General features: G+C 42.7%; 2 protein-coding genes across 2 annotated transcripts; both read right to left on the bottom strand.

Annotated features, from left to right (window-relative positions):
- Nucleotides 1–185: 185 nt before the first annotated feature.
- Nucleotides 186–13,651, bottom strand: LOC135492511 (MAM and LDL-receptor class A domain-containing protein 1-like). Its single transcript, XM_064779025.1, has 15 exons — nucleotides 13,405–13,651; nucleotides 6,921–7,067; nucleotides 6,214–6,476; nucleotides 5,738–6,023; nucleotides 4,814–5,562; nucleotides 4,400–4,577; nucleotides 3,906–4,037; nucleotides 3,451–3,710; nucleotides 2,676–2,766; nucleotides 2,201–2,347; nucleotides 1,852–2,018; nucleotides 1,317–1,518; nucleotides 896–1,198; nucleotides 493–672; nucleotides 186–277 (listed from the first exon to the last, which is right to left on the bottom strand). The coding sequence occupies exons 1-15, from the start codon at nucleotides 13,649–13,651 to the stop codon at nucleotides 186–188; spliced, it is 3,444 nt and encodes a 1,147-aa protein (XP_064635095.1).
- An 881-nt stretch (nucleotides 13,652–14,532) lies between these two features.
- Nucleotides 14,533–25,904, bottom strand: LOC135492781 (uncharacterized). The gene is made up of 3 exons (XM_064779423.1): nucleotides 25,791–25,904; nucleotides 16,161–18,679; nucleotides 14,533–15,742 (listed from the first exon to the last, which is right to left on the bottom strand). The coding sequence occupies exons 2-3, from the start codon at nucleotides 18,668–18,670 to the stop codon at nucleotides 15,724–15,726; spliced, it is 2,529 nt and encodes an 842-aa protein (XP_064635493.1). The 5' UTR covers nucleotides 18,671–18,679; nucleotides 25,791–25,904; the 3' UTR covers nucleotides 14,533–15,723.
- Nucleotides 25,905–27,817: the final 1,913 nt, after the last annotated feature.

Genomic DNA, 27,817 nt, shown 5'->3' with positions numbered 1-27,817 from the left:
TTATGAGGGCTGCACGGTCACCGGTTGCTCTTGGACTTGACGTCTCGATATAGATGTAAAAGCCGGCTGCAGTGCCGGAAGTGTGATCTGACCCAGGCCCAGTTCCACCTGACGCTGTCTGACCCTTGTTTCGTGTCCAGTCGAATTCGTCCTTAGCGTCCTGGCGCCAATTGCAGAGGCCAGATTCAAAGTTGCAGTCTAGCGTGGCACCGGTGGGTGCGGTGACTGCAGGGGTGGTAGAGGGTCCAGTAGGAGTCGGTGGAGTTGCTACTGAAGGCTGGACTGGAAGAGATATTAAAACAAATTAATTTGAATGAATCAGGCCGAGTTCGAGTAAGAGCTTAGTCTACAGGGTTGGCTGCCTTTCATACAGCTCTGGTCGAAAGGCACCATCTCTTTAGACACATGTAATGCTATGTGATTTGACATCATACATCTGTAGTTGGACTGAATTAAAAAAGCAACATTGAATAGAAGAGGAAATGGACTTACTTCCACAAGATGATTCGGTGAAAGAGATATCATCCACTGATATGTCGCCCTGGTAGCCAGACGCAACAACACCTTCAAATACTATCTTGTAGTTGCCGGATGAGGTGATGGGTGCCTGGGCGCTCAGCCACTGGTTACCTTGGGAACCGCTTAGTTGCCAGATGCTGCTGTCAGCGCCACCTGCAGAAAAGAATAAAAATTTGGTTGAGTACAGTGCCCCTGTTCTATTTCAACTTCAAATGAAAGGGCGGGGAATGCATTATTAAGAAATGTTGAGAGTTTCACATTTTTGGTTATCTCTATTGAGAGGCAGACTGAGATTAGAACCAGCTACCTCCCAGGTTTATCTGGGTAACATTTGTCAGGAAAGGGTAAATTTTTTTCAAAATGATTCCCCACTAACCTGGAGTTCTCAACATAACATTCAGCAGTCCAATATGCTGGCCGTTCATGTGGTACCAGAACTTCACACATCTGCCGCTGCTGGGAGGGAAACTCTCACTCTCGAACCAAGCGAAGTCTCCATCGACCCGTGGGCTGGATGCCTCGATGTAGATGTAGGTGCCCTGGGCAGTGCCTAGGGTATGATCTGTGGAGGGTCCAGTGCCACTGCTACCAGTTGAGCCCTTCACTTCCAACCAGTCAAAGTCATCACCAGTTTGGACGTTGTTCCATGAGCAGAGACCGCTTTCGAAGTCGCAGTTTCCTGCAAAAAGGATTCAGAAACTAATGACCACGTAATATTTGTTTTATTTTGTGATTTTTGCAATAGCACAATATTGAACTCTCAAAAAGCAACAGTATCAACGATTTAAAATCCTAACCTTTTGAAGGACATGACCCAGCATTGATGGCGACATCATCTATAGCGATATCTCCGCGATGGTTCGTTCCTCGTATTGCCTCAAAGACCAGCTGGTATCCTCGTGATGCTGTTGTCGATGGGATTGTTGCTTCGCCTGATGTCCACGTGTTGCCCTGGTCACCCACCATAGTGAAGATTGGGCTGCCTAAAGTGTTGCCAACCTGAAGATAAGAACATTCACAGATACCAAAGATTTGAGCACAAGTATGGTTTATCATAAAGTTGGCAGGGGGCAAGCTCAAATTATACATCTTTGGCTGGCAAGGATGTCGGAAGAGAGTGTAGTCTTCAAATACCGGGTACTAAGTGCTTTTGTTGTTTCATTTGAAAACTTTTCTCCAAGGGAGGTTATTCGCTCTCACAATCCCTTGACAATGCCTATGCAAAGTGGTTATTTGAACCCCCAATAACCCCAATGTATGCAGCAGTCAGTCGCACCCCAATCCCCCTGGTGGATATGCCTATGTAATCTCGACTGATGGTATAATACCCACCTTAGCATAGACATTGAGACTACCAATTCCATTACCATACATGTGATACCAGAACTGGAGACACATCGAAGTAGAGGTTGTAGCTGAGGGAGAAATGAGCTGAGCTTTGTCTCCATTAGCAATGGGAGCAGCAGCTGAGGCAGACGCCTCGATGTATACATAGTGACCTGAAAAGAGGAATAATCAGTGTGATATGGTACCACTTTAGGCCCAATGCCTACTACTAGAGTCCTAGTCCACACCCCGTGCTATGTCCCGAGCTACTTCAAAATCTTCCTCAAATCATCTATCAGCTGAGGGTAAGGTATTCCGGCCTCTTGTTTTTTGACAAATAATGAAGTTTCCATACCTGCTGTACTGCCAGTTGTATGGTCAGTACTAGGTCCAGTGCCTCCACTCCCAGTGGCTCCAGAGGTCCAGGTCCAGTCCATGTCATCAGTGGTACTTTGGGTGTAACCACAGAGGCTGGCATCCTCAAAATCACAGTCAGAGGATACTGAAATCAATCAATTAAACAATGGTCATGATTCATAATTATCAGAGCATACATCTATATCATTATTTGTTTTGAAGTCGTGAAAACCCAGCCTGGTATTTACACGATTTTTGCAAGAGGGGCATTCAACTGATAGTGATAAGTAGCGTGAAAATGTTTACTTTAATGGCTATCATTGGTAAAATGCACCCAATTGCGAATTAAGGCAAAATCAGAAAATGATGTTTTCCCAAAATCAAGGGTTTTTCATCACTTGGTGTAGGCCTAATAGGCAAGAGTAGATTATCAAAACCCTTTTTGGGTAAAAAACTAAAGCCTGAGCTCATACCTGCACTCTGACATGGTCCTGTTGAGAATACAACATCATCCAATGCAATGTCTCCCTTGTTTCCATTACCAACCTTCCCCTCAAACACAATCTAAAAAGATGGATGACTTGCACTGTCATATTGGTGAGGGATGGGGAGGGGGGGGGGGGGGCTTCACAAAGCTTGCTTTTCTTCCAACTGGTGCCCAGGTAGACATAATAAATATCATCCACACCACCAGTAGAGGTTTTAAAGTCACACAAAATCGCCCATATGGGTTCCTCCTATCCGACTGTATATATTTCAAAACTGTCAATCGTCGGTTTCTTTCTCTAATTAGTGGTACCATCTCTCTGTAAATATCCACAACCCCAAAGGCCAAAGTTATTTAAGCATGATAAGGTGACCACGTGGACTGCAATACATCAGCTGGCCTACAAAGATAGACCCGGGAGATCGAAAACGCGGGTTTCAAGTGGAATGCCACGTGGCCTAGTTACGTTGGGGTCGAAGTCAAGTTGGGGTTTCCGATATTTCAGTTCCACGCGCTTTAGAGTGATGGCGTTGCGAGAGCCCGCACGATGACTACTGTAAAACCAGAGCCGTTGGACGATACTGGCATGGAGAGGCCGGGCACAATTTGTGTCCCATTCGCTAAGGAATATGCTCGTGGGAGAGTACGCCGAAGCATTCGAGGTCAGTCATGGGGTGCCGTAACTTGGAAACCGGCCCCGCCACAAACGCCAAAACCGTGTCAATTTCGACAATTGTGAATTGGAAAACCTATCTACTTACGTTGTACTGTTGTGCTTGCTGTATCGTGAGTTGCCCCTGGGTCCACTTGTCCCCCTGCGAGCCGGACTTGGACCAGACATAATTACCGAGTGAGCCACCCTTCTGGAGGAAAATCCGCAGACTGCCGATGTCCGAGCCAAACATGTGAAACCAGAACGACAGACAGTCACTCCCTGTGGACGGCGTCATCAGCGGACTCGAAAGCAAGGATTTGAAACCTTTGTTTTTCTTGTTGGCTTCAATGTACACGTAGAAGCCACCTGGAGCGAGAAAAAACATTTATTTTGCAATGCAGGGCAATCATAGACACTTAATCATAGACACTCCTCTTGCTATGGCGAGTGGCTTCTTTACAGCACCAATATTCTTTTCAGGTTTATGATACAGGTACTTTTGACATGACACAAGGTGTCACTCAAAAGATCCATAAATACAAAAGCAGACGACAGACTTACTTCCAGTTGTGTGATCACTTCCGGGACCGGTTGCAGCTGTGCCTGTTGAGCCTTGCTTTCGCGTCCAATCAAAGTTGTCTTTTTTTAAGTTAGTGTATCCGCAGAATCCATTTTCAAAGTTGCAGGACGCAGCTAAAAATATTTAAAAAAATTACATTAACATTGTTATCTCTCTGTTCCTTTAATTAGGTGCTCATTTATACAATGTCCAAAGTTCCTATATCTTAGCAGTGGACGGATGAAACGTAGCCGTAGACAGAACTCCATGTGAACTGAGAATAAAGAAGGGAACATCAATGGAGAAGGAGAAAGGGCGTGAGACTTCACGATGAAAACTCGGACGATTTCACAACTTCGCTATTTGACCTCCGTATGTGTCTGAGCAGTACTTTCATGTACATCCTAGTCAATAACGAAGTTGTGAGTAATCACGACGAATGCTTCGATTTTACCGTGTTAAAAATCCATTGTTTTTCACTTAGTAGTCTATTTACCTTGTGTAGTTCCTGATGGTGTTGTGATGACAGGCTGCGGAGTTGTGATGGCAGGACCAGGCGTTGTTGCGGCACCGGCATCGGATGGTGTGGTACTGCAAGTCCCAACCGTGAGCGCAATGTCATCAAGGGCGATGTCGCCTCGGAAACCATTGCCTCGGACGGCTTCAAAAACGATCTAGAGAAAAAAATTTTAGAAGTTGCGCAAGAGGAAACAGGAAGCCCCTCTTCGCAATTAGAAGACCGACAACTCTGTAACACCAGAAGCGGGTCTCATAGGGAATCTTAATGCGATCGTATGACTGGTAGGTAATTATGAAAATATAGAACCTTATGACAGGGTCTTTGGTTGTTACGTTCTGACTAATCAAACATCGGCGACTGACCCAAGTAGTCGCAATAGCCATAACCTACCCTGTGATTGGTTGTCATAGCGCCAATCGGAGCAGAGCCCGCAATCCATGGCTGTCCCATTTGCTTCCCGTAGGTCCAGAGCAAAGTCTCCGCTCCGCCAACCTGAAGCAGAACCCCGAGTTGGCCAATGTTCGCCCCGTACATATTGAACCAGAACCGCAAACATCGCTTGTCCGTCGTCGGCCGGAAGACCTCACTAAGGAGACGGGCTTTGTCGCCACTACTCTGTGGGTTGCTTGCTTCGATGTATACATAATGTCCTGACGCTGTCCCAAGGGTGTGGTCGCCAGTTGGTCCAGTTCCTTGGGAACCTGTGGTGCCGCTATTTCTCGACCAATCAAAGTCGTCGGCGTTGTCGTTCGTCCACGTGCACAAGTCCTTTTCGAAATCACATGACCCAGGAGCTGCGCAAGCTCCGTCCAAGAGACTGACATCATCAATTGCTATGTCGCCGCGGATTCCACCTCCTGCGATGGCTTCGAGTGCCACTTGGACTTGTCCACTTGATCCCGGGACGGTAACTTCACCAAGGATCCACTTGTCCCCTTGGGCGCCTGTCATGCTCCAGATTGGGGCACCGAGTCCAGCGGATTTCTTTGCGTATATGTTCAGTGTCTCTATGTTACCGCCGAACATGTGGTAATAGAACTTGAAGCAGTATGCTTTCCCGCCTGGGTAGCTTGGTGAAAGCACAACAGCCTTTTGGCCCTGCTGCCGCGGAAAAGATGTCTCGATATAGATGTAGTGGCCTGGAATGAAAGAGTGAAAAAGGGAATAACTATACCAATTAGACAGAACAAATTGGCAGTTACGCGGGAGGAATTTTTGACGATTCAGATAGATCATGGGCCTATTCAGTAGAGCAAGGAGAAGGTCACGTGAATGGAGAAGGTGGTTTTAATGTTGAGTTGAACCAATACTTACCAGCTAGCGTTCCATACGTATGATCCGTACTCGGCCCGGTTCCCGAGGTGGGCGTGCCATTAGCGTCCCACGACCAATCAAAATTGTCGTTCGTATCCTGCGTCCAACCACAGATCGTCTTACTTTCAAAGTCACAAGACCTGGCGACAGAAGTCGGCGTGGCCCCGGGACTCACAGCTGTTGGTGAGAGGGTGACTGAGGACGTGCAGGCACTGTCAAGGAACCGAATGTCATCAACGGCAATGTCGCCTCGGTAACTCGTGCCTTTCACCGCCTCGATGATAAGCTGCAATGAAGATGGTGAAACATTATGCGGAGAAGTTGCATCACATCAGCATGAATCGGAAATGTGTATAGTCAATGTCTTGAAATCTGTCCTCTGCAGAAGGCAGTACCGACCATCTGGTGCACCCTTTCTTAAACAGCGGCACACTTGTTTTAATTTGTGACTCGGCAAATCTTTCTTTTTGACTCACCTGCAGGTTACTACCAGCTGGCACATTAACCTCAGCATCCGTCCACTTGTCACCTTGGTTACCACTCCGAGTCCAGATAGGCGTACCCATCCCAGCACCAGTCTTTAAGTAGACGTTGAGGTCGTCTATGTGCTGCCCATACATGTGGTACCAAAATCGAAAGCATTTCGTTTGTCCGCCGGAGACTGTGAATGTGGGGCTGTTCAACCAGGCTGTGCTGCCGCGGCCGCCCGTGGAAGTCTCCACGAATATGTAGGAACCAGCTGAAAAGGGAACGAAATACGTATTATTTCGCCTATCTCTAAGCACGGACAACCAACGCACCCATATTAATGACAGCCAATCATGTCTCAATAATCTTTCTTAGCCAAGCTTGCTTTGAAAATTCACAAAGTTTATTTGATCGAACGCTCTGGGACTGGTGGTTCAATCGACATTAGCAGTACGTTGGCGTAAATCGTAACTCTACTATCATTAATGAAATTTCCTGAAGGAGATAACGCTTAGATGAGCTACCGCTGTAGTTTGTCTCTAACACCGATTTAGCAAACCTTGGCCCTGATCGGTTAATTGCAAATGTAATTAGTCAGAGCTAAGGCTGGAGTTTCGTTTGGTAACCGCTTCCTTACAAAACGGAAACCCAGAAAGATTAATTGTTTTGTAGGGTATACGTGCTAGAGAACAAATAAACAGGAGTTTGATCTTACATCCCGACGTGTGATCGCCTGACGGCCCGGTGCCACCAGATGGCGTCTGGCCGCTTTGTCTCGTCCAATCCAAATCATCCTGAGATTGCTCCTGTGTCCAACTGCAGAAGTTTGTGTCGAAGTTACAGTCAAGTTGACTGAGGGCTCCTGAAGAAGAAAGATAACAAAATGTCTATAAATTGAGGTGTCGCGCGACCCTGAGGTAAAATGATATTGGGATTGGAAATTATGCTAATTGCAAATATTCGCTGTGGAATGCATGGGCAGCACGGGTCAAACATCTATCGTGAGAAGAGCTATCGCCCTTCGGATGTAACTTCTGATAACGTTGCGTAGCCAATTCACAGCCACACATTTTCCTCAAACAAGACGAACACATGTACTTCCATTTGACGTTATCGTAATTCATACCAGGATATTGCCTGGTATATAATTGTTCCTTTAAGAGGACGCCCGTTCCATGGTGAGTGGAACCTGTCGGTACATGTTAATCTCAGATTACAGAAAAAAAACTTTTTATCACCATACTGTCACGCGCAGACAAATATCTGGACGATTACGTTATTGGTGGCTATAGATAATGAATAACTTTCATTTAAAAGATAATATGAATGTGGATTTAGACGAGTGATAGTGTGGGTTTCGTAAGCGGTATTTGGGGGGGGGGGGTCGGCTCATAGATGTAAATATGAAAAGATCATTCAACATATCTTCGTCTCGAGTATAGAGTCTTATAAGAGCAGCGGTTATAGCGACAGGCTAATTGAGTAATGAGAAGGGAGCGTGTATGAAGAAGGTGCGGTTTTAGATAAACAACAGCGGCTCCCAATGAAATGCGCGAGACGTGACTTGTCAAAATGCCAAATTCACAACAATCAATCGGATGACCTCTGAAGAGGCAATAAGAGTACGATAACGGTCAAGTTGAGGTTGCGGCAATAGCCATCAAAAACTACTTGTTCACTGATCATTCATTGATAAGATAGGCGACCATCACCTCTACGGTGTTTGTCTGGAAAGTGGTTCTTCCGTCTGCGTCCATATTTTTCCCCGTAAAAAATTATGACAATATTTACTACCAACGCTATTCTTTTTATTATCATTGTATTGAAAATGATGCTCTTCGTGTTATGAGAGACAATAAGGCTACCAAGCAATGACTTACTCCACTGAGAGCATCTTCTCGCTTTCCCCGCTGCGGCAAAACTGGTGCGGTGGGTGTCTCGAGCAGTCTTGATAAGACAGCCAAGACCAACCACAAAGAACAAAAATTATCTTCCAAAAGGGCTTGAAGTGAATATCTGCGAGCTCATTAAAACCTGTTGGTCCTCAGCTGCAACACCAGTCATTGATATTCTGCGATCGACGCCTTTTAGATCGGCAGTCAAGTCAGGCCGCCTGAGTGGCAGTTGTCAACATGCCAACTTGTTTTAAGTTATTACTGGAAGTCCCTGGTAACAGTTGAACTTAATGTCGGTCAAGTAGACTTTTTCTGCAGTACCAATCACAACTTTCTCCGCCGAGTGGGTCCGGAGTATGTACACGGGCGGAACTATCACCAGAATATTGGTCAAGATGCTCAAATTTATGACAAAACAAGCAAATCTTGGACAAGTTTCGACAGAGACAATTTCGTTGTTTCTAATCTCTTGAGGTCAATGCCTCATATATGTTGCACGGGTACCTGAGATCTTAGCACTGTCTGGTTTGAATATTTCGCGGGATATACAAAGCCAGTGAAAATGTAGCTGTTTACGGCCTATAGGATTTTTGTTGTTTGCCATTGATCGATGCTTTCTCAACAGGTTTTTCAAGAGGCTGCTAAAAAAGGTCATTTTGACCAAGCTGATTTTCATCACTAATTGAAGAGATATCAATACATTAAAAGATGTAATATTGGAGACTCGCTTCTGCTATTGAAGATACGAATTGCAATAACTCTCCTTTTTTTGTAAAAGCCGAAGGACATCAGAATCTGCTGAGAGGTTCAGAGGCGTGTTTCAGAACATGCAATGGTCAAGAAGTTTGTTCCAGGAATTTATCTGTCTCTTATATTAGATATTTCAGAGTGCTTCCCGGTATTCCCAAGTGCAAAGTTTCGTACCAAGCAGAAATCGCCGCCGGAAAATTGGTCAAGATGTTAAAAGAAAAGCGAGTTGTAACTTATATTGCACACGTGACTACTCCATGATTGATAACTTTTCAAGTGCCATCGTAAAACAGGATTTTTGTTTGTAATTATGCATTATCACTGATTTCGATTATTTACTGCCCGAGACAGATACTGTTAATGGCTCCTTTGTGATCTCGATTTGTAGATTCAATGACTGTTATCAGGAACATCGATCGTAAGTTGAATGCCAAACAGGGGCGTAGACCGCTGCGCCATTTAAGGAACTTTCATAACTACATTTGTACATGTATATGTATTTAGTGTTTTTTCTATGCAGGATGCACTTTCTATGCAGGATGCACTTTTTAACCTATAGTATTTGCCCCTTTTATGACCCGTTTTCTCGACGCATGCACCGAAAGCTCTGCAGTTACAGAGGGAAACAAAGCTATTGTCGAAGGCATTGGTAGTAAATGGTAAAAAGCCATGTGTGCCATCCCTTCATACATGTAGAACGACCAATCGGAGTTCATTGAAATAGAAAGTCCTAAACCACCACTGAAAGACTGAGTTGGCTAACAAAGTATTTTGCAAAAAAACACCTTAGATTTAGTATACGTACAGTTCCGCTGATTTAAATTGCGTTTAAGACGGTTCAAAATACACTACAAGATGTGATGTCAAGAAGTCCCGCGATACTTATATTACTTCAAGTGATGTTACGTTATCAAATATATACATGTGTATATAATTGCTATTAAACATGTTCACTGACGAGCAAAAAACCTAAAAAACCCATCCGAGTCAAGGATGTCTCGTTTTAATATTGTCCATTGGTACTTGACATTCGACAATGAATGAGTGCAATAACAGTTGAAATATTCACAAAGATCGTGTACAAAATACGGAAAAGAAGTCTGTCTGCTGTCATGTTCTTCCGGTGTAGTAGTTGAAAATGTCCCCTTGGAAAAATGTCCGGCCCAATTGTATTCTGTCGGATCATGGTATATGATTCTATGGAGACCATGATTCAATGCATGATTTGATGCACATTATCTAGGCACGTAAAACAAAGCATTGTTCTTTGACAATCAAAGGATTGATAAGTTACCGGGAAAATAACTGATAATGAGAATTATCTTGCAATTTTTAAGTCATGATCTGGCGATTGATGATCAATACTGGCAAAAATAGAGAATTTATATCATTGTCTAAAGAAATGCACAAAATTGTGTGCATTTACAAATTAGTCATACATCGTTTTATCTGTGCTTCTTTGTACCAACGACATTGGAATACATGTACATTCTAGTGTCGATTTGTTGATCAAAGGTTCCCCAGTATACCACATCATGCCCAATGTAATGAAAATCTCATGAAAGGGTTTAGTGCCGTGCAATCGAAGGTTCTTCTTTCGCGGTCGTGACAATAAGGGAAAGATCGTCTACTTACATACACTGTGCGTCTACCGTAACGTGTTTCAAGCCATTGGTACAGATGTTGACCTTTCCAAACGATGTCACAGTCCCTCGCTCAAATCCTGTGTCCAGTCCCTTTGCTGACTGCGACTAACTTTAATTAAGGTCTGATATAGCCCCTGTATAGGAAAGTCTGCCCAGGCATATACGTTTTATCACTGTTGCTGTATAATTTATCTTTCGACTATCGCAATATAAATATATCAAAGTACTATGTGTTCTATGAATTACGTAACCAGATAATAAATCTTAATGTTCAGGGGGCGTTTTGGGGAATCATGACAGTGGCATTGACACTTAAATAAAATCGAATTTGCAGTATGGTCAATGAAAGAAAAATCCAATTCATAAATCCATAAAATTCCATATTAGGCACGGATCCAAGTCATCCGGAATTCTATATCGTCAGAAGTGTACTTTCGATTTTATAACAAATTGATTTTCACTTCGTAAGAGGAGTGTTTGAAATAATTTTCCTTGTTTTTTAACTATATATATATACATGTACTAATTTAAGCTCACTGGTTGGTTAAAGACCAATGAAATAGTTGAAGATCACCGTTTTTGTAAGTTTCCAGAGATGGTTCTTTGCTTTCCTCGAGAATGACTCGGGAACAAAAGCTAGAATGAGCCGGGTTACCATGGACCTAATTACACGATTTAGATCCGTGCTTTGCCGCAGCGTATATCCAGTTGGGCGATGCAGCTGAGTGTGCGCCAGTTACGGGTGTAGCTGTCGTAATTGCCCCCCCCCCCCCTTGAAAGTGCCTTTCTATGTTGTATTGTGCCAGTTAAAGGTATGATTCTATAAAAACTCATGACCGTCTACCTAAGAGATTGAAAACACAAAATAAATCCATTGCCTCCATGACTCTTTATCCACGGACATTTAAAACTGCAACACCGGCGTAGATATGAAATAGGAATATTGGAAGGTATCGCAATCATTTCAGTAGCGTTAAAGGCGATTGTGGATTTCCAGCTTTGCAACGCACGTTTTTTTACATGGAGAAAAAGAATAATGGCAAACTCGAGGTGGCATGTCTATTAAGTGGTATCATGCTCTTTCCATGAATGGTAAATCAGCATGATCTTGAACTATGATTCCTGTCTGGACCCTCAAAGTCCGCAGCTGTCATGTCAAAGTTCCCCCACAATCTAAAATTAATGAACGGATTAAGTCCGCGAACAAAGTTCCTTATTTCAATTCTAACTATCTAAAAAGACACCTACCTGACCACGTCAGGGCCAAAAGAAGCAGACCCAAAAGTTTATCCCTCATCTTGAGGGCAGTCCAGGGACTTGGTAACTGGAATCGTCCCTTTTCTGTCTTGGCTTGTAGCGAGATGTTTTGTCCGCCTCGCCAAATCTCCAAGTGAGAAACTTTCCGTTTGTCTTATGTCATACCTAGGCCTAGCCGTCCCGAACAAGGTGGTACAAGATAGCTCCGACTGAAAGTCACGTGAACATTAAGGCTCTAGATTCGCCCTTTGCTTTCATTGAGAGTTTTCGCGCCTTCCATAGCAGTCTCGCTCAGACGCGATCTCACGCCACTTCATGATGCGCCCTCAGCCTCGTTTCAACGTCTCCTGAGGGGCCATTTTCATACCACTCAAATGTAAACATGAACAAACCTGCGCCCCTGGGAATAAGGTTCACTTGGAATCACTTGACAATATCGCGATATTTTGTAGTATTTACATTTTATTGAGATTGTACTGAATTTGAAATTATGATTGGCGCTATTCTGTTGGATAATCACATGAGATAACATTGGGCCGTGTACGGTCGTACCTATTCCTGTCACAACCAGAAGATAAGGACATGCAGCGTATTATTGTTTACTTAATCACCACTTCAATCAGCGACAATAACTTCTGTAAGAAGGTCATACATATTCTTTTATAATTTGATGTCTTATATAAATGTTTTGGAACTTTCCCGTACTTTGTCCTCAAAAAATATGAAAAATCGAGTTTGACTACAACTATCAAAAATGTCCGCGCGTCTGATACCGGTGTAACGTTTTAGAGTGTTTTAGCTGCTGAGCGTCGCTGTCTTCCTTCAGTGTTTGGGAACGCTGAAAGACACTTAGGCTGCTGATCCTCTTAGACGAGGTCTCTATTTCGACATCTTCTTCTGCAAGTACCCGAAAACCAGCAAAACATTTTGGCCATTTCCTCCCTGTAAAACTCCATGGTGCAGCCGTAGACGATAAAGTTAATGCAGTAATTCAAAGAACCTATCTGCATTAGGAATAAGGCCACGTTATAGGCAAACGCAGCCTCTTCGCTTGATAGATGCTGTCGGTTCATGAAAATATAGGAGGCAATCGATGAAAAGGGCATTTCGAGTACGACGTAGAGAGTTGATACCAACATTAAAGAAAACAGCACTTTACCTTCGCTTTTTGAACCTACAGCATTTTTTCGTACTTGCTTGTTCCTTGACGATTTTATAATCTCGGCAATTATCAAAGAATTTGAACAAAATATGACGATGCATGGCACATAGTTGTAGACAACTACTGCGAATTGGTAAAGAATAGCCCCCACCAGTGGTTCTACTCTTGTATAGAAGCAAGACCTTGGGTTGGCATCGATGATGTCCATTAAAACCAACCGATCAATGGGTATGGTCACCATAGCAAAACAGACCGAAAATATGACGACTTTTCTTTTATATGATGTGATGATGGATCTTTTAAGTGGAAAGACGACGACAAAAGCGCGTTCCACAGAAAAAGATACAATCATCCATGCAGAGATTGACATCGTGACTTGCTGTGAATAAGAAACCAGTTTGCAAGATATAGTGTTGTAGGACATGAGGTGGTATGATATTTTCCCATTCGTGATGTAGCCGAGCCCAGAGTTGATCCATTCAGTCACACCGCGGGTTATGATCACGCCGGTGTCGGAGAGAGCGAGGCAGCTGAGGTACTGGACGCAGGCATCTGCACGCTGCCTAGTCCGCAGGAACACAACGAAGGAGAGCAGGTTGCCGCAGATGCCCATCGCGAGAACTCCCGACATGACGTAGCCTTGGATGAAGCCGAGGACTTCCTTGGTGAGCGGTACGACCAATCCTTCTTGGTCCGTCAGAGTTGACGCTGACGATTCCAACCGAACCTCAATCATGCTGACGTGAATGCGTAAATTCTGCGGACGGTTCGTTCGGTTATGATTTGCCATGCATATTGCATGTAGGCCTATAAGTCAGTTGGAAATGCAGTTTAGACGCTATAAGGGGTCCGACTGCTGGTCTCCGTGTGACTTATATATTCACATGGAACCGGTGTAGGTTGAATTAATGAGCAAAATATTCCTTGTACATCCGTGAATTGTACCGATGTACTGTGAAATAGTAGAGAGATACCTCTCGGCGAATTCGTGAAACTTAATCTGACCCACGTGGCCCCGGCCTGTAGTCTCCCTTCAAACAGCCACACTGGTATCAGGAGAAGATTTTCCTACGGCACTCGAGAAAATTTTTTTAAGGATTCTACTTGAGCGGTGACCGACAGGACTAAGTCAAAACGAGTACGCATTACCATTGTGGCGAAGGCAGAAGACAACACAACTATTGTGAAAATGATTGTCAGTTCAATGCGAAAAGTTATTGTTGTACTCTCTCAGTTCTATATCCGATACCACTTTGCTTTGGTGGATTAGTGGAAAAAATGTATTTTTAACCTGTTATGAGAATATGATTATTATTACGTTGCTATTTTAATAGCAATGTAATAATAAAGAATCGACAGCACACCGTGTTCATACAGTTTTAATTTAGTCTAAGGGGGACTTTAGGCTGGAGGTCCCTTTAATTTTAGTTACTCTAGTTTACTACAATTTTACAGAAGTGCAAGAGCATTGCCCATGCAGCAAGTTGTTCAAACAGTGCGCCATCCACCTCCTCAACGACGCCACCATCTGGAAGAACACCATATCGTTATTGTCATCCAGTTAGTCAGATAGTAAGAAAGTAACGCAAGAGTCATTTTATATAATCATGTCATATAATTTGATGATAAATACAGTATGAATTAGGCATGTATATATACATGAAATACATATGGTATACAAGATAAAAGTTTACATAAGAAAAAACCCCTGATATCATCGAACATTTACAGTGGATATTCCTTCGTAACTCTCATCTCCTCCGATACACCATGATTGCAGTGTTGCATTATTTTCAATGTAAAAGTCATAAGAAATCAGTTTGGTCGACCGCAGACAAACAATTCAAAACTTTACATATTGCTCGAAGTGAGCAACTAAGAACGTTACATGTTGTATGACACTCGCAATAGCTAAAAGTTGACACGAGGATAACTTATCAACCTCTGACCTAAAACGTAATACATTGAATAATACATGTACATTATGTGTGTACATCGACCTGACCTTATGACGATTTAACGGACAACAAGCACATTTTGGATTGAACCATGCATGATAGAAAAAGTATATAGAGCATGACGAACTTATGAACTCCTCAGATAGATCACTAAAGCACATGAACCTGTGATGATCGGTAGATATAAGGTATCAAATTGAATGATAATTGGATCAAATTTTACCCCATTGTTGGCACGTTTAATTTGGTTTTGATGTTCTTGGCATGTGGTATAAAGTCATTGAATTTCTCCCCATTTCCCCTTGCATTATATATGGACTATAAATTCAATGGCCAAGCTTAGTCCATGATGCCTGTCATAAGAGTTGCGAAACCTGCCTCTCCTAAATATTGAAAACGTATACAGCAGGATGTAAAGTTCGTCCTTAACTGGTTTTAGCAAAGGTCGGTGTTGCCCCTACACTGACAACCAACAAGTGGTAGAGTGTAAGAGAATGCCGATCTACCGTCGTTGTGCGTATATCCTTCCTTCTTTGAAAGGAGGAGACTCACTGTCGGTACAAGTCAGCACGGGTAAAAGAAGTACAGGCCATTTTGATGACAAATACACAATCATATGTATGTATCTCCAATGTTGTCCAAAAGACATCGCAGTTTACATCACAAATATCGATATATACACTACATTCATACAAATATTGGAATAAGTACTAATAACTCCTTTTACAATATTGCACAAATAATCACAAGAATACCTTTAAAGGACTGTTTCTAGGCGATGAATATCGCTTTCAGCAAAAGTCTCTCTCATCCGCCGGAAAGTGTAGACATCAAAGGAGAGTGGTTCACCTCAAAGGGCAACGTCATCCCTGCAAAGAGAAAAGTATCAAATGGTCAGAATCCGAGGAAGATATAGCACAGGGTCACCTTCAAAAGTTTATCAATCTTCATAGACAGAGAGAGAGACGTGATTCGGTGTACCCGATGCCTATGCAAGGTGGAGCAAAAGAGCCGACTTGACCAGGCAGCTTGTGGATGGATTCCTCCCTCTGGTCAAAGGCGTAGTCACTCGCCTAGGAATCACAACAGGCGCCTGACAATCGTGGGACGCAACAAAACGCTCTCACAACGATCGTTGTCGTGTCCGTACTTTTAGCATTCATTGGTGATATTGCACAGTGCATTGTCTTCACGACCAGTGTTGGGTCTGATAAAAATTCAGGATCGCGTTTCATCCTAGGGACACAAAAAACCCCACCGATAGCCATAAGAAATACATGCACTTACTTCTCATTTCCGCCAGGTTCTCGTTGATTCCCGTATTTTTCCGTTTTAGTGTTTATAGTTTTGACAACAGAACCAAGTCCACCGTCTCCCCCAGCTTCGTCCTCACTCGACGAAGAGTAATCCCTTGGAACGCTGTTGATAATGTCATCAAATTCGTCTAGCACAGATTTTAAAACTTTTGCCGGAGGTTTATTTTCGTCTGAAGAACTGGATATGACGTCACCATTTTGTTTCTTTGCATGACTGCGTCTGCGCGAGTTTTTCAGACCTGTAATGTCATCCTCGATTTCTCTATCCCCACTTAATCTTTCCTCCACCTGGTCTCTTTCAGCCCCGCCATATTTAAATTCCCTGACCTCAAATTCATTGTAACCAGTCCGACCAGGGAAGTTTACGTTTCGCGCATGTCCTTCCCGCATGACACCCTCATCCCCTTCAAGCACTCCCCAATAAGAATCCACCGAATTTTCCCTTGCCATGGTGGCCGCCGGTGCGGACCGGCTACGCTGATGATGAATGCGCTCCTTGGCCATTTTGTTCGGCCGTATCCGCGAGCTGACTAATCCAGAATCATACTGAATATCGTCCCTCAACATTTCCCAATTTGCATTATACTCCTTTTTCTGTATTTTATCATTTTTCATTCGTTGTCTTTCTCGCATGTCTCTCTTGAGTATCTCCTCCGCTAGCTGGCGCTTTAGTCTAGCTTCCTCTAATAACTTCCGCCGGCGTGATCGCAGGGACAGCTTTCCTTTCGTTTTCTTCTTTTCCGTTGGTGGTGTGGTTGATGCTCCATATCGCCCGTAGAACATCCCACTTGGGCTGTTAGGGTCGTAGTAGTGAAAGTCCTCCATCTGGTGATAGTAATCCATTTCAAGGAGTCTCCGATCTGGAGGAGGCCCGTACATTGCGGGTCCCTCCGGCACCACATATCGGTACGGCGGCGGCGGATAATGCATCGCCTCATGGTACCAGGGGTCAAAAGGAGGAGGTCGTCTTGGGGCGTACATCGGAGGATAATACCCTTCGGAGAAGCGCCGATGGTCCCTTTCTCCTGGATAATACACGACCTCTCTCATCTGCGCTGGCTGCGGACTGAAGGTCACCCGTCTCGATCCCCGCAAATCTAAAGGTTCCTCATCAATCTCATCCAGCGACGCCAGCTCATCGTCCAAGTCCTCTAACTTTGCCGTGTCCTCAAACAGATCAAGTACGGAGCCGCGCTCTTTGGAGCCAATAGAACTCTTGCCCAGACTGTTGAACATCTGCTGCATGTTTCTCTTAAAGGCCCGTAAACTGTTGGAGTATTTGCTGTAGGAAGATTTCCGTTCTTCTCTCTTCTCAGACCGTGGTGTCCTCTCCTCGCCTTCAGCTGACCTGCTACGATAATGCCTCGCGCTGCCTAAGCTGGGCTCATTAGCTTTGAATTGCAAACCTGAACGATACATGACCTCGTCATCTGTGCTCAGATTCGTAACAACAATAGGATGATCATCGTCTTTGTTTTCTTCGAACCCAAGATCATGTTCAGGGACCCAATCATGTGACCGCGCGTGGGCAACAGCAGGTTCGTCTTTCTTGCGAAAGATTCGGCCATTCGGCTGCTTGTTGAGCGGAAGAATTTGAATTGCAGCTCCAAGTGTGACGTCATCATTATTCTGATCAGCAAACTTATGTCCAACGTCAATTACAGGCGGTGGTTTCTTTTCAAAAGCATTCCAATCCGATCTACTGGCTCGCTTCTCTTCCATTCGAGCAGAAACAGACGCAAGTTCACTTTGAAATATTTCCAGCGGCGTTTTCGGCTTTTCGATTGGTTCCTGTTTCTTTGGGGGTCTCTTCATTCTTGTACGGACTTGCTCAATGAGTTCATTTTTCATGCCGTCACTGAATCGCCTCATGTTTTGATTCCCGTTGATTGTCTTTGTTTTGTCGTCTGCGCTATGATTCGAAGACGTGTGTGATTGTGCTTGAGATTGTGCCGAGTTCAGGCTTGAGGTAGAGTTACTCTGTGAGGTAAGATACGGATGTGGATAGTGTACATCTGTGCCGGGAACATGCGGCGGCGGCGGCGGCGGTGGCGGCGGGGGCGCAGGATTCTTCTTCTTCTGCCTCCCCGCCACATCCCCGTTCCCAATCACTGGAGCATGTCCATTTAACACCACCCCATTCCCAAGAGTAAAACCATTCGCGACACTGTTCAGTTTATCGATGGACTCGACTGATCCATTCAGCCCGATGAAGTTCAGATTTTGTACACTCCCAAGATTACTGTTCCGGTCAATCTCCGTATCAGTGTATTCCTCATTTTCCTCCTCTTCCGGTATGCCCGGAATCGGTTCAAACTTCTTCTTTACTGGCCGCAATGTCTTTGTTGGCAGTTCCTTCGGCAGAACAAAGTTCCTGGGGTCCTTGTAGTCTATCTTTGGTTTAGGTGGGAAGGGTGCGTGGTAGTCCCGTCGGCTGATGTGAGGCAGCGGTTCAGTTTTTTTTGACTGTTCATTCCCCATTTTTTCGATCTGTAAAGAAAAAAACAATCGAAAGTATTAAAACATTGCACTGATCGAAAATACTTAACCGAAAAATAGTAATCATTGGTACGGCACCCGGACCTGGTGTGGTGACCCTTATGTTGTTTCCATGTAGGTACTCGCTGTTCATCCAAGCGCGATTTTAAAAGTCAGCTCTTTCATTACTGCAAAAAACAAACCCAGAAATTGGACTTTTTTTTACCTCAAACTACCGATGTTCAAAGCAAAAGCAATACTACTTTCCATTCATATTGGCCTGCACAAATTTATGTTTGAAGAAGTTCAGAAGGTCAACCTTTCAATGTGCAGAGGCTACCTTGGCTAATTCAATCCTATATTCATTGTGTCAATACAAATTAATGGTATATGTGCCCTGCTACTTGCAAAGGAGCTACGGTTTGGGGCCAAGGCCTATGACAGACCCCGAAGAGAAATAGTTCTGCAGTTGTAGTGGTTCCCATATGAAAAAGAAGAGGAACATCTCAGACGAACTGGATTGATCGAGCTACTGCCCATCTTGCTCCTGCAGTCAACCAACGAAGCAAATGAGCGATTTTAGTCGCAGCGGCCTAAGACGAGGTCATGACAACATGACGAGTGATTACAATTTAACCTACATGTGGCACTTCCAACTACATGTGACGATACAATTGTCACTTTGCCGAAGTTCCGTTGCGTGTCGCAGCAACAAAACTCGATCATTTGCCCATCGCGTCCAGCAAAGTAGCGATTTTAATCACTGCGTCCTGCGAAGATGATCGCATGTAACAAAAACCGCTTGTTTACGGGGGGGGAGGGGGGTCATCACAGGTACTTTTCATGCCTTCGGACGTGCAACCATTATCAGAACGTCAATATGCTTCTTATTCACACGCTTTGCGGAATGTCCATCCAATCTGGTTATGCGTCGAAGGCCATTTTTAAGTTGGCAAAACACATAATACCGAAACTTTAAGGTAAGAGGCCCTACACTATGGGTCTTATTGTTGAACCGGTCAAAGCAAGCTATGCCAACCAAATTGTTTGTAGTAATCGTGTGTAGTAATCGTACAATAAAAGTAAATAATTGTGTATGTAGAGAATAAGGCAAAAACTATGCAAAGTTCCTGTAAAACAGTGTTTTTTTTCCTATATCAGTTGTATGCCTTGTTAACTCCAGAGGGGTAGTTTTCATGACTGCTTTCTTTAAGACCATTTCATTCGCAAGAACACAGCAACAGAGCGTAATTGGTTAATGAAACGCGAGTTGCGTTTTCCTATTCGGGCAAGTTGTTGAGGGCATGATGTTGAAAGAAGATACTAGTATCTAGGTTGGTTGGAAGAAATGGGCCCTGGCCGTAACGCCATGAAGTTGAACCAGTTTCGGCCGAAAAAAATACACCCAAATATCACGAGATCTCACAGGGAGGCGCGTGGTACCTGGCTGGATAAGACGGTATGGAAAAGGAGGAATATAGATTTGGTTTCCACGAGTGTTGCGGAATGCGTACGACTAGTCTGGTCACATTTTTGCCACGGATTTCTTTTCGTGAAAGCCAAGATACTAGTATCTAGGTTGTGAGCGGAAACATTCAAACCTTCCAAGCAGGCAACGATTGCCATGTCTATGCCCCTGTCTGTATATGTATTGCGTTTTGAACGTCAGTGAAGGACCCTGTAGGAATCTACAGAAAGTTCAGACCCCTGGCCTGGACATGTCCCAAACAACCACAAATAACAAAGATGTTTTCGTTAAGACATACCGTCTGCTTACGAACATCTGAATGCAAAAGCTAATCTGTTTTCATATATACGTCGTGGGAAATTTAAGTGTGCTTTTTCTATCTTTAGACACGAATGAGTTGTTATTTGAAAATACGAATAGTCCGGATTTGGTTACTTATCGGACTTGTGGGCAATCTTGCCAATGAACCTTCAAGAGATCAAGTCTCTAAAGAGGAATTTCCCCCACCAACTGAGTTAGCAATTACTGTAGGAGGGTGACGATGCACAGTGTCAAGATATCAATATCTTTGGACATGATTGCAACAAGGATTAGTTTTCAAAGCATTGGGGATGGCCTTCCGTAACAGAACTCAACTATTTGCAGCTCATAATTTGCATATTCGAAGGCTTTTTAAAACATTTTTAGAGATTAGCTGTGTCAGCTAGGAACTCAGCAATAGCCATTGAAGATATATATCAAGATTGGACGAAGTTGCAAGTGAGCATGGAGAGCCTACTTGATATGGGAGAATTAATTGTATCGTTGTACAAAAGCAATAATAGATTTTAAAGGATCAAGAAACTGTATATATAATATAAGTTTTAGTACAACATACAGTAAACGGTTAGAAATAATCGGGTTCCAAGTTAATCTATTTGAATCTGCTTTATTTGTTTGGAAACTTCCTAACGTGTTTATCTGTAAGTGTATAACAACAGTTAAACCAGGGTGATGGCATATTTGTCAAGGCCGATCAAGGACCCTTGGTTGCATATGATTTATTTTTTTCGTTTACGTGTCCAATGCATGCGCGTATGTCACGAAGTCTATATATTGAGTAGGTTATCTATTAGAGAAAGTTAAGTTTTAGTCGTTTACCTAATGCTTCAAGGGATGGATAACATTGTGCTCTACTAACACTTGTATTGGTGGATTTTGGTTACTATGTCTGATGAAAGGAATCAAAAGTCATACGCCATTAAATTGTTATGCCTGCTCAATGAATACGAAAAATGCTTCTTTCACACTTGGTTACTAGTATTATATCAATCTCTTGTGGCAAAAGAACCAAAAGTGACCTACTTAAAAGTAACTGTTATTCACCCGTGATATTAGGTTATTTTTGCCAAGATCAAGTTTGGAAATCAATAAAAAGCTAAAGGAAATGGAAAGGTGCCAGCAAAAACCCTGTAAAAACGGGATCCACATTGGTCGATAGGTAGCTTTCCCACTTTTGTGGAAGATATCATTATCTGCATTGTTTAAAAAAATAAGTCCCAGACCTGAATAACGGACACAGAGATCTTAAGTTTCTTAAGGTTTTATTTTCTTTTAGGCCTAAAAGCGTTACGTATTATTTCTCGAAGAGGCCCTCCAACTGGTCTTGTTAAGGAGAGACGCACGCTTAATCAACGAATAGGACTTTTCCCAACAACCTCAAAGCACTCGTGTGGTCAAGGCCACAGGGAATCCAACAATTTCAACATCATAAGATGATGCTTGGATATTAAGCTTGATGGACTGTCCGGGTGCACCAGCAAGTACGTTGGTTGGTTGGTTGATGTAAATGAATAAGGGCAGTGCTGGCACTGGCCCTCCTCCCTCAAGTTGTCATGCTGCTGCACGCATCGTCATTATGTAAGCTTCTCATCCGTCCTATCATATGATATCGATTCTCACACGAAAAGGTCAAATCGATTAATTCTGATGTGAGGAAGACCAACGTGTCCCATTTTTTATCGAGTATCGTGACAATAGTCTGCTGAATGGATCTTTTGCTTTGATCACCGTCATGTTTGTTTGCACCATTCTACCCCATGCGATTGGACAAAATTGACAAGAATGAGATCAAAAGCTTTGGTGCCCTGACGAATGATATGCAGATCTACATTGGCATACTTAATCAAATATCGTATTCAATAAGCCTAGTACATTGTACTTAACATTCAAAAGGGCCAGCCTTTTCTGAATGCATTCGGACAAAGAGGATTTGTCCAAGGAAGTAGGCCATGTCACGGAAAGGGATTCATTGACGAGATAACATGATGATATTGAGCAAATAGCAATACATACATTTAGGTAGTTCTATACCCGTGTGATTATGCCCGTTGGCATTCAATATCAGAAGGGTGGGGGCCGGGGCTTGTGACGGGCATAATGTGAAAGTCAGTACTTTCTGTCCTCTCCGCCAACGATAGGCATGCTTTCCTCTCGCGATGCTACCAAATTCATTTCTTGAACAAAGATTAGCCCTGTGGTTCCATCTTCATTTTCAGGTACGAGTATAAAGTAGAGAACAGATTTTGCAGGAAACAGGAAACATTGACAACTTGAAGTGAAAATCACTTCCTTCTGGGACTATCATGGGATCAACAACATCGTCGACCATCTGAGCAGGATAAAAGTACTAGACCGAAAAGACTCTCATAAGAAAATAGAGCTGAACAGATTTCGCAGTCATCAATGATTTTCTAGCTGGACTATGACATTAACCACATTATGCCAGTGATATTAGTAATCACTCACACCAGTCGTCTTAGATATGCATTGACTGAACAGTCATCACAGTCATTAAATTTCTTCACAAAGCCAAATAAGAAAGTTATGGCTTCCTTAATATACATTTCGGCCATACAGGTGCATAAAAGGCCTACGCTAAATCAATATATGAGCCAACGTACTTATTGACATTTTGCTAAGGGATTTGTGATTGTGCTTTTAATGGCCTATCCCCTGATTTTATTTTATGGTTCACCACAACTTCTGTAACGAAAATTGAAAAAGCCAGGGCCTCTCTCCAAGAATAGCAAGTCGAGTGATCTGATTTTAAGCTATTGCGTTAGGTTTATCAGAATGTCGACAAAAGTTGAAATTTTCTTCCTCTAAATTTCCGGTGCTGAAGGAATTGCCACGGTGAGTGAGAGCTGTAAACTGGAATGATATGACATGAGCGTACATTTTAGAAGGAAAAATAGAACGCCGGAGAGGGAAGCATCTGACTAATTTGGGGGAAACCTGGGGTGTTGCTCTTACAAACTCGTTTGTTGAGGACACTGAAGAAGGAGGAGAAGAAAAAAAAGAGGAAGACGTAGCTTGTCGCCTTGTTCAGCCAGCGACAATCTTTCGTCTGTCAATGGGACTTAATCTTCAGACGATATGCTGACCTACTAGACCTTATCTCCTTGTCATTTGAGTGTGATGTCCAATACGACGCCATTATACTCGACATGGGGTTTCAGTTCGACCTTCGTCCAGGGTGCAATCAGCGCTACATGGGTGAATTATCATATTTCATACCGCTCTCTCTGCAAAGAAGAATCCATGCAGTATTGGTATTCTGAAATGCAACGAAGCGAAATCTACCAAGCCTGGCGGAAAATATTAATGTCCAAAGCATTTACAAAGTTCTTATAAAGAATTTGAAGAATGGATTTGTACAATTTCTCCTAATCACTGCAGGAGATATCGAATTCCTTTGTGGATACTTAGCCTGATGACAGGACACGAATGTGCGCTGCAGGATTCCACGTGGTTGGTCCGAAACGATTTCGGATTTGCGCTTTTAAGAGCCTTAAATGGGCGAATATTTCTTCCTGGGGTCGTTGCAAGCTAAGATTATGTATTCTTCATGTATATTCTACATATCATTTACGGACTAGGTATTTCCCTGGTTAAATCAAGATTCTAAATGTCATAGTGAATCATTGTTTTGTATTGATACCAGATTGACCTCCTGGACCTTTTTCTGATTTGTTAAGGACGAAATGTGTAATTTGCTGACATTAATTGCTTACTGGTTAATGCGTACCTTCCGGCACTGGTGAGAGTCGCATTGAACAGATTCACTGTAAGATGAAATTATGAATTCAATACGATATTCATTCCATTAAGACTTGTAAGAGGAGATAAATTTCGTATAAGGCCATTGTAAATTTCGTATAACGTAAATGTATAAACAACTCTTTGGATATTTCTTGCTCATAACATGGCATGTGTTCCAAGTACATGTATGTTGTTTTAAAGATAACATGCAGAAATGATTGTTTCGAGTGAAATATTATGAAAATATTACAATTTCAATCTTGATATGTTCATTGCCAAATATAAACTGTTTTTGTATTGATCAATTCCAAGATTTTCCGTGAAATTTTAAGCGTACATTATGATTTATGCTAGGCCTTGCTAAATTTACTGTTCACCTTACTCAAGAAACTTGAAATATGAAGTATGAAATATGCTATATTCTGAGCATTTTATATGATTAATATTTTGTCAGATATCCAAAATATTATTTGACATTATGTAAATCGTGTATAATACGAGTTGGATATATATTTTTTTGCATTTTACTACCTCCCAATACTAGACCATTTTCCTGGGACACGAAGATCTTCGAGTATTTGCCAAGCGATTATCCATATAAAAATGTCAAATATTTATCATAAGACGATTTTCTAAATCTATAGGCACAATTGTGTAAGGTGGATCTTGATTCATTTTTTATGAAAATATTTGGATAAGAATTTTAGCATTATTCATACCGTAACCTTAGGCAGAGCGAAATTTTCATTGTAACACTGTGATCCAGCGACTAAAGGGGTAGTGATAACGTACACATATACATGTACTACTTTACACTCATATGATATTCATCTCGCTATGATACATGTACGATGCTTCGAATATATCGCGTTGGCCAACGTGTATTGATAAAATTTCATCCAAAATGAAACGTGTATTAAATTGCCCACATCGAAGCAGTCACCATGCAGACACCAATGATTTGACTAAACATGTTGTTACATGTATGTCCGCTTTCGATTTGTTACGCTATTAGTAAAATAGGCATCTCCCTTCTCCATGCACGTTCCCTTCCAATTACCATTGGACAGTCTGCTTCTATTTAAGAAGAGTAGTGCAATACCGATGTTTGAAATAAACACAAGACTTGTCTCCTATGAGGTCGTGGGTTCGACACCTAATCGGGGCTCCTCTTTATGTGATAGAGCGGGCGACTCTCTTTGACAGCGTCGGTTTCCTCTGCGGTCTCCAGTTTCCTCTCGCAGTGCTTCATAAATTGTGTTGTAAACGATCTGCTCTCAATATTTTGCGTTATTGGTACAAGATGACATGCCGCTTCTCCATACATGTTCCCTTCCTGCATGCAGTCAGTTGGGAAGGCAAACTCTATTTTACTATATTGTTTGTATGAAATTTGTCTTACCGACATAGGAAACAGCGGTTGGCCAACAGTGTCTGTCATTCCCAACATTTCATTAAACATACCAAAAAATATGTACAAACCTGGGTTAAAAGAATCCTCGAGGTAAATCCATTTTACTTTAAATCTATAGATGATACTAGTAAATCCAGAATAGTTGAGTAATAACTAACCGATGATAGAAGTTGGAGTTGTCCGCTCTGATGTTGTGTCGTTTGCGGCCTATAGCCTTCTCGAATGGCTTGAACAGAGCCCACTGTCAAAACCCAAGGGGGCTCGTTACGGGGAGTTCAGCCCCAAATAATGGACTCTTAAATTCATGCTATGAAAGAAAGCATGTATTTCTATGCTTCGCCTATGGTAGAATGGCTGGCTATGTGTATGGATAAACTTTTTAATGGTTTTCCATAGGAATTTTAAGGACCACCTGCCGGTTCCGATGTTTGATGCTATCATTTACTTGGGATGTACAATTAGGCAAATCAACCCATTTCGTTTTGATTTACGAAGAAGTCTTAAAGATAGCCCACTCAAACATTTAGTCGCTCCAGGAAAAAAACCGGCCAGATGCGATCCGATGTCATTGAAATTAGGTTTAATTTATTCTCCTCCAAATGTACTCATAACGCATTCGAATCGACAGTGATTGCTAGAGACATGGTTCCAAACCAAAGAAGTCCGAAAAAGCGCCAAGCCGACAGAGTGCTGATCCGCCTCGTTCGAAATGCATCAGTACCGTGATGGATTGAAAAAGGTTGTAGCTTTTTCCTGTTGAGCTATGACCCATTGTACTCCACCACTGCACTGACAGCAGTGCATTGCGAGCTGGGCAGATCAGCACGATGGCGGTCCGGTGCATTCTCCGACTTCTTTGGTTTGGAGCCCTGGCACTAGCAATCAATGCCCCCTGGGCACTGTTAATCACCAGATAAAGTGTATTAGTCGGACACTTGTTTCTTATTGACAGGGCTTAGTCATCAATGGACCAAATGTGTGGAAAGATAATCAAACAGAAGAGCTCGGGGTTCATTGACTGTGTCATGAGTATCGAGATCAACGAGGTCACCCGCTAGAGAAATGAGATGACCACTCTGGACGTCTATATATCAAAAGCTGTAACTATAAAGAACGGCAATCCACCTGGTGGGGTATACTGCTTAGGAGACACCTTAAGCATTCCAGCGGCGGGGTTAGAGCCAGGGCGTGAACGGGCGACTGAAAGGCAGAACTGACTGTTTAAGAGTTAAATGATGATTCCTGTCGGCAGTTGGCAGTTCGATCACCAAAAGTGGACATATTCCAACTTCAGAGCTTTTGTTAATTGGTGTTTGATGTAATCAAAGTTAAATCTTGAAAATATGGAAGGCTTCCCACGGACAAAATGAATTAATGAGATGAATTAAGATTAGGGGTTAAAGTGGTGATCCTCAAACCAATGAGTGCACTTATTCTATCCACCACTAATATGTATTGGCTCGTCATTTAATTAATTTCGGCAGTTTGGGTCAATATCATTTGTATTTGGTTATAACAGATGCTGTACTAATAAACCTAAAACATATTTATTTGGAAATTTATCGCCCACCGACAATGTTGATTCCCACCGATGGAACCATGACCTAAAGTAGCTGAGGATCACGGCGGACACTCAATAGTGCTAGATTACCTGAGAAAGGAACACCTGTATCACATGTTACTGAGGACACTTTCCCCGCGGACTGTCTTCAATGTAATGATAATGGCTAGCCGGGCGTGAGAGTACAAGTGGTAACTGGAAACAGAAATAGCATACTCATCCGGGCTCCAAGCACAGCTAGCAAGGAAAGGGGCGTCGTGGTGCAGAAGTTTCTCTCCGGCGTCATTGTGTAATGATTAGTCGACCTTTTCCTTATAACATTTACCAATAACATGAATAACATAGTTACCTTTCTCCAAAATCGTAGACCTCATTATTTCCTCACACTAGGCCAACGTACACATGATGACTTACCCGATATTCGACAGTGGACAGTCCAACTCGTCTGAATACGAAGATAGATGATGAAGGACCCAAACCATGGTATAATGTACATGTTCATATATACTTCAGTAACATCCTTCACTCCTCACGAAAGAGCTTTGGACCCAACGTATACGTGATGGCTTATCTAATATTTGACAGTGGAAAAATATCGGGTGCCATAAGGTCTAATGATAATTT

Source organism: Lineus longissimus, chromosome 8 (assembly GCF_910592395.1).
Source record: "Lineus longissimus chromosome 8, tnLinLong1.2, whole genome shotgun sequence".
In the NCBI taxonomy this organism is placed as follows: Eukaryota; Metazoa; Nemertea; class Pilidiophora; order Heteronemertea; family Lineidae; genus Lineus; species Lineus longissimus.
Note: the sequence above shows the minus strand (reverse complement) of the source record. Positions and strands in the feature narration are given on the sequence as shown.